This window comes from Triticum dicoccoides, chromosome 5B (genome assembly GCF_002162155.2).
Source record: "Triticum dicoccoides isolate Atlit2015 ecotype Zavitan chromosome 5B, WEW_v2.0, whole genome shotgun sequence".
NCBI classification, from domain to species: Eukaryota; Viridiplantae; Streptophyta; class Magnoliopsida; order Poales; family Poaceae; genus Triticum; species Triticum dicoccoides.
Window position 1 is genome coordinate 462,084,554 of NC_041389.1, and position 7,135 is coordinate 462,091,688.

The 7,135-nt window shown below is 43.2% G+C and overlaps 1 protein-coding gene across 2 annotated transcripts; it reads right to left on the reverse strand.

The window, feature by feature from the left end:
• Nucleotides 1-3,510: 3,510 nt before the first annotated feature.
• Nucleotides 3,511-6,988, reverse strand: LOC119310820 (peptidyl-prolyl cis-trans isomerase FKBP16-4, chloroplastic-like). Of its 2 annotated transcripts, XM_037586439.1 has the most exons (9): nucleotides 6,721-6,981; nucleotides 6,567-6,628; nucleotides 6,405-6,460; nucleotides 5,967-6,024; nucleotides 5,280-5,354; nucleotides 4,900-4,989; nucleotides 4,375-4,452; nucleotides 3,844-3,884; nucleotides 3,511-3,764 (listed from the first exon to the last, which is right to left on the reverse strand). In XM_037586439.1, exons 1-9 carry the CDS (start codon nucleotides 6,902-6,904, stop codon nucleotides 3,737-3,739), a joined length of 672 nt encoding a protein of 223 aa, XP_037442336.1. In that variant the 5' UTR covers nucleotides 6,905-6,981; the 3' UTR covers nucleotides 3,511-3,736. The 2 variants fall into 2 exon arrangements, with proteins under 2 accessions (XP_037442336.1, XP_037442335.1); XM_037586438.1 differs by lacking the exons at nucleotides 3,511-3,764; nucleotides 3,844-3,884 and adding an exon at nucleotides 3,957-4,250 and having other exon boundaries at nucleotides 6,721-6,988.
• Nucleotides 6,989-7,135: the final 147 nt, after the last annotated feature.

Genomic DNA, 7,135 nt, shown 5'->3' on the forward strand with positions numbered 1-7,135 from the left:
TTCACATCGGAAATTCTCTAAAGTTGAAGATTGACATGAACAAGTTCAAATCAACCTGGGGCCTAATGTTGGGGATATGACTACTGAGTTAAACCGCCCAGGAGGGGCCGGATTACACTCACAAGGAGTCCCGTACAAGAGCCCATGAAGATGAAGGTTATGGCATTTCAACTATCAAGACTTAGAGGCCCAGAGCCCAGTGGCAGATTAGGGCCCATAGTAGTGAACCGCCATAGATGCATAACTTGTATTGTAAGTCAGGAAAGGAGAAACCAAGCCGGACACTTGTATGAGTCGGCCTCGGGATTTTGTAGACTGGTCGGGCGTCAACCTATGTATATAAAGGGACGACCCGACGGCGGTTTAGGGACAAGAAATATCAACTCGAGAACTAGGCAAAGCATATTTGCTCCCTGGTAATCGAGACCACATCAAGAACACCACAACTGGATTGTAGGCTTTACCTTCACCGCAAGGGGCCGAACCAGTATAAACTCCCTGTGTCCTTTGTCCGGTTTAACCCCTCTAAGCTAACCCGATCGCGATGGCTCCACAATGAAGCTGCCAAGCCGGAGGGTTTGCCCTGAAACTAGGGCTCCTCCGGAAGTGATATTGTCCTTGATGACAAGGCGAGTCATTGACCCTTCTGTTGATAACACAGAGGAACTCTCAATGAAAGCACCAATTTTGGTGTCAAAACCAGCAGATCTCGGGTAGGGGGTCTCGAACTGTGCGTCTAAGGATCGAAGGTAAAAGAAGGCATGGGACACGATGTTTACCCAGGTTCGGGCCCTCTTAATGGAGGTAATACCCTACTTCCTGCTTGATTGACTTTGATGAGTATAGGGCTTACAAGAGTTGATCTATCTCGAGATCGTAATGGCTAAACCCTAGATGTCTAGCCTGTATTATTATGATTCCCCTACGGACTAAACCCTCCGGTTTATATAGGCACCGGAGGGGACTAGGGTTGTACAAAGTTGGTTTATAGAGGAAGGAAACTACACATCCGGACGCCAAGTTTGCCATCCACGCAAAGGAGAGTCCCATCTGGACACGGGAGAATGTCTTCTGTCTTGTATCTTCACGGCCCATCAGTCCGACCCATGTCACATAGGCCAGCTCCCCGAGGACCCCATAATCCAGAACTCCCTCACACCCACCGCCATGGCTTGAGGATGATGGTCGTCGTCGATATCATCTAGAACTGCATATGTGTGTGGTTGTATGACTACCCCTAGTAGACTGCTATATGTTTTATGACTACCTAGTACTGCTTATCATATATGCTACTGTATGAACCATATATGTGTGTGAGGATGCATGTTGACTATATATGAGTACCTATAATGCTTAATGATATTGTATGACTAATGTACGACTATATGGTATTGTGGTTAATGATATTGTTATCTGGTATATGTGAAATTGCAGTTTATTGAAATGGGGTAATGTTCTAGATCAATAGGAAGCAGAAAAAAAAATGTTGAAAGATACAGCAGCAGTGCGGGGACAGAAAAGCGCTACAACTACTTAATAGTAGCGCGTGTCAGAAAAGTGCTACTGATATAGTCAATAGTAGTAGCGTTGATATAGTCAATAGTAACTGATAGCTGTAGCGCCTTATTAGTAGCGCGGCCACCCGTGCTACTGATAGCATTAAAACCCGCGCTACTATTATGGTTTTCCCTGGTAGTGATCGTCATTCTTCTTTGCGAAATGTCCTTGGCGAATTCTCATAGGCATACCATGGTACAAAATGAAGATCCAAAATATGATTGTCACTGCATGCATGTGTCCCCACAATTGGATTCGTGATAGTAAGCTACATGATGAGCATTTTGACAAGTTTTGACAATGATGCTATGTACAACCTCCATTACCGTTTATAGGTACCAATGCTCTACCACCACAAGATGATAGTAGCATGACCGGAACACGTGAGGCTATTGCTATCAGTCTTATACCTTGAGATTATTCCTTCTATTTGTAGTTGACCCCTTCTGTAAGGAAAGAAACTTTACAACCATTCTAATTGTAATATTTAGCACTATGATATTCATTTTCGTGCTTATATTCGACGAGAAACTGTTCGAAACAACTAAGTGTTAGCAATTTAGCACACAGTTTTAGTACCGAGACATTACAAACATGTCAACACACAACTCATACTACAATCTCAGACTGAAATTCAGAAAAGAACTGGGCAACAGATTTTGTGGGCAAGAATCAAAAGCTGAAAAAACCAGGCCTTAATCAGGTACCCCTCCTGTAGAGACAAACACTCGTGCTTAAGAAAAACTCGGTTTATTTGACCAAACACCTTCGCTGAGCACCTATACCTTAGCGGGGATGACTTGTGCCCTACGATCTCACATGTTTCCCTCTTCGCCATTCTCTCACACCCACCAGTGGCTACTCTAGCCTTGACGAGCAATTTGTTTTGAGTAATATTTGATACAACTTTTTTGCATTTCCAAAAGAAAAACTCAATATGGCATATTTTACAAGTCATTACAGCATTTCACACCATAATCCAATTGATTCCTTTCGAAATGAGCATTATTATTCTGTTCATTTTATATATTTTTACATCATCATATGTAGGTCAGTTATTCTTACCATTGGCTCATTGTCTTGTGATTATGACTACGAACTATCAGTTTTTTATGGTGAACGTATACAAGCACCCATGCTTAGTCTGCAAAAACTATCCAAATTAATGTGTGTGTTATTCAGTATTGCCTGCATACAGATCACTACTAAGAGCATCTCGGAATTTCCTATTTGGCGCTCGCGTCGCTACTAAGGACAGCCATGGGATTGAAACTAGATGGCAGATTTTGACAGCTATAGTGCCAGCAACAAGTCAACTGCATAGGAACTGAAACCCTTAAAATCAAGTACTGGAACTAAAAAACAATGTCGAGAACAGGAAACCTCAGATCCGCTGGATCGGGCGATGGAGGCGTCTTCGCGTCTTTTTCCTCCTTGGGGGCATCGTCTCAGAGCCGGGCACGACTGAGAGACTGGAGGATGATGGCATCTTCGCTGTCGATGGCGGCATCTTCGCTGCGTGGTTTGCTGAGGCGGGGCGCTGGTTTCTGTTTGGCAACAATGATGGCGTCGAGAGGAGCTTGGGTCGCGGCGTGGTCTTCGGTAGTCGGTTCTTCCCGGCGCAAGTCCTGCATATTTCTCTTGTGTTGCTCGTCGTCAAAGTTGGAGCTGTCGGTTGTTTGCGCGTGGGGCCATCTGTTGGCATGTGCCGTCATGGTTTCTGTTCCATGTTGATGGCCAGGTTGGTCGGTGGTGCCCATGTCATGTGGGTTGTGTTGTATCGGTTTTAGCCTGGTTTTCCATGAATTAACCAGGCAATTCTCTTCTTCTTAATCAATGAAAATGGCAAGTTTTTTGCCTGGTTTCAAAAAAACAAAAAACAAAACAATGTCAGAACTAGATGATGAAGCTGCAAACTGTGTGTGTGTTACAGAGAGAGACAGAGAAGGGTTGTACCTGAAAAATTGCAAAAAGGAATTGAATATATATATAATCTATGGGAACTTGCTTCTTCTCCAACCAGCCAAAAAAGAAGAAGCTCCAAATCAAATATTACATTATGGTGCACTTATTTACGCAACAACACCACTGAAATCTGATACATCTAGCCCCCTTTCTTGCAGTAACACTCTCCAGCATGTTCAAATATACATCATTGTCTGCAGAAGTCAATGCACAATTATCCTTCAACGATCTTCACAGGACTCCTGAGGAACAGATTGTTTTTCGTTAGTAATGGCAAGAAAGAAAAATACCATGTGCATATTATCTAATAACTGCACATACCCAAATGGACTCTGTTTGATTGATAGTAGTTCGACATCCAGCTGTTAAAAACAGATAAACGTTGAGTAAATAGCAAAAAATCACCACAATTGGCGTTAGGATTTAAAAAAATTACCACTTTTTTTCTTCAGTAAAACCTACTGGTATTGGAGCAAAATTTAGCCAAAAACATGGATGCTTGTGTTTTTTTTAAGCTGACATGATTATAACAGGGATAGCCCGCATATAAGCACTAATGTGGCACAAAAGTCAACACCATTTTTTTGACCGTTACATTGGACGTGTTATGACCGGGGATGGGGGGGCACCTATCAGTTCTATCCCCCTCAATAAACCCCCATGGGAAAAAAAATCCCCGCGCATGAGGCCTCCCGTCGGAGCCGACCCGCGCCACCAGCCCTACATCCCTGCCGTCAGCCCAGATCCCATCCATCACCAACCCCACATGCCAACAAAGTTACACTGGCAACAAGCTCAAGAAGAATGGAATAACTATTGATGTAAATGGCATGAAAATAAATGACTGTTTACCTCAATAGTTGCATTAGGAGGAATTTCTTGAACGCCCTTTTTTCCATAAGCTAGCTCAGGAGGAACAATAACCAACCTCTGAAATTTTCATTATTGTCATATTGCAGAATGAAAGTGATCTCCACATAAGGAATCATGACAGGAGCCGAGTTTGTATGTGTGTTCATGCCTCAAAATACTCACATGTATAAAGTGGTCACTGAAAATAAATAATTCATCGGAACCGAGAAATAATTGTTATGTAATCTTTATACTTATATGAAGCTAAAACGAATATATCCTTTTTGACATGATGCAGGCAACTTAGCATATTTCATAATCATCAATAAATGAAAAAACCTCTAAAAGTCATCAATACTATCATTTGTAAGGGTTGACTGATGGAAGCTTAATTATCTGTGGCAGAGCATCATGTTCTGTAACTGGTATCAACATACCTTAGCTCTCTACAAAGTCACAGGATTGTTTATTTGAAAATAAAAGGTTGTAGAGCAAAACCAAAACGAAACCATAGAAATTACTCACCTGGCCTCCAACTTTCATTCCCTCAACCCCGAGATCCAATCCTTTTAGAACATTGCCTCTTTCAGAATTGCCAACATCAAACCCATACGGCTACAGATGATTTAAGACAAGTAAACGAAAGTTAAACCAGAAAAACTATATTTGAAGTACAGTCACTTTTCAAATACTGCATCACACAACTGTCAAGAAGTTTCTACATGTTCAAATTAAGAAGCATGCTTGATATTTGATAACAAGGTCTCCTTTTGGAACGACGAAAAGGTGACAGAATCTTGTACAATATGAAAGTACAATTTCATGAATCTGTCATATTGATAATTTACTGAAGAGTATTGCTAATTTATCCTACACAGAAAGGAGCCAAAAATGTAAGGCAATACCGTTCCACCAGTGACACCGAGGCCCTGCCTACTTGTCATGAATGTTATGCCCTTCCACTTGGCCACGTAATGCACCTAGACTCAGATAGGCATTGATCATCATACTTGAAAAAAATGAAGCTGAAAACAAATTGCAACTTTTCTGAACATTCATCTAGCTAGTGTATGAATAAGTGAACACGTATGGGTTGGAACACTATTAGGTAACGTAAGGTTTCTTTAGGCCAATGTTGCAATTTTCAGGAGGGTTAATTGACTCTTGTCCAAAATCATCAATAATAATAATAATTCTGGAACTTCATATTAGAAGAAAATGCCGAAAAGGACCAAAACAACTCAGGCCTTTTTTGAAACAAGGGGGTTATGTAGGAATTTCATAGGAATGAAATCCTATAGGATTTTTTCCTATGTCACCCTTCCGATTGAAAGGGTTTGCTTGAAGAATTCCCATAGGAACCCTTCCTTTCCTCCACTTGTTAGAGGATGCTAAACATTTGCTCAAACCTCATGTATTCAATTCCTTTGATAAGTCCAGTAAAACATGTCTCTTTATCTCTCCTCTTTTCTCTCTTTTCTCTCTACTGATGATTGGCAGTGCAAATGCAAATGATGATAAATTCTTCTGTCGCATCATGGTTTTAGAAATGCTCAGCTTGATAAAATGCAAATACGGGTGGTGGTACGTACTGCGACGCGCGATCCCTTAACTGCTTTAGCCCCACCTCCTACTTTGATGTCATAGTACCTGCTCAACACTTTGTAAGTTACGTCACGTATCAGGTGATGACCATTAATTAGCAAAGCATGCTTCCGCTTATAAGTCCAATATAAAAAGAAACACACACCAAATCTTCAGCAACTATTTTCACATACGATGAACAGATTCGATCTTTTTTTGTAAGATCGGTTAGCTTTTCTGATCAGTAGAATGCACCTGTAACTGGCCTGATGCACTGACCATTCTAGTCTGTAGAGCTTACTAATTGCTGGTCCAATTTACACTATGATACACCTATACAGCACAAGAGCTAAAGTGCACCTATGATAGCAGTAGGGGGGAAATCCACGCCCCAGTACAAGCAGTAGAGTAGCTCGGGGTAATAAATCAGTAAAGAGTATGCATACTTGATGCCATTGGGCAGAGTGATGAAGTCGCTCTCCGGAATCTTGTTGCTCCTAAACTGCCCAAATCAACCGAGCAAACAGCAAAAAATGTCAGCCCAGTCTCACCCGATGCCAAAGCCTGAACAACTGAAGCAGGAGACGATCGGGCACACGGATTCTTACAACTCTCCTGCTGGTCGACACGGCGCCAGCCTCCCCTCCTCGGGCGACGCCAATCCCCACGGCTGCGCCATAAAACCATCAAGAACACAGATACTGACAGACAGGTGGTGATAAAACTGGATCAGGAAATGACTGACGGGGAGGTGTTAGGAACCTGCGGTGGCGGCGGCCAGCGAGGCGAACCATCGCCGGGTGGTCGATGACCCTTCCGGGGAGGCGTCCGCGCGGCAGGCGAAGGCGGCCGGCCGCTGCCGCCGGGGCGTCTTGGACGCGGTGGAGAAGGAGAGCGGGAGGGCGCGGCGCGGGGATAGGGAGGGCAGGAGGGATGAGAGCTCCATTAGTGGAATGGTGGTGGTGGCGACGATGCAAGGCGGGTGCTTGTTTGATTTGCTTTGGATATTTTCTGGGACTGGATCGTGTGGACTTCACGTTCGCGGCCTCTTCCAAACAAGACGGGGGGGATCTTCGATTTTCAGCCGGGTTCGGCTCCTATCCACTCGAGTTTTTTTAAGGGACACCACCCCATCTCATTCTATCACAACGATCAAGGAAACCAAAGGAAACCCCCC

Bases quoted from the DNA above. Each gene is read 5' to 3' on its own strand.
- LOC119310820 (XM_037586438.1), bottom strand. From the start codon at position 6,904: ATGGAGCTCTCATCCCTCCTGCCCTCCCTATCCCCGCGCCGCGCCCTC. The intron at 6,629-6,720 runs GTTCCTAACACC...TTTATGGCGCAG, and splicing joins GCTGGCCGCCGCCACCGCAG to CCGTGGGGATTGGCGTCGCC. The intron at 4,990-5,279 runs GTATTGCCTTAC...AATCATCTGTAG, and splicing joins TCGGTGTCACTGGTGGAACG to CCGTATGGGTTTGATGTTGG.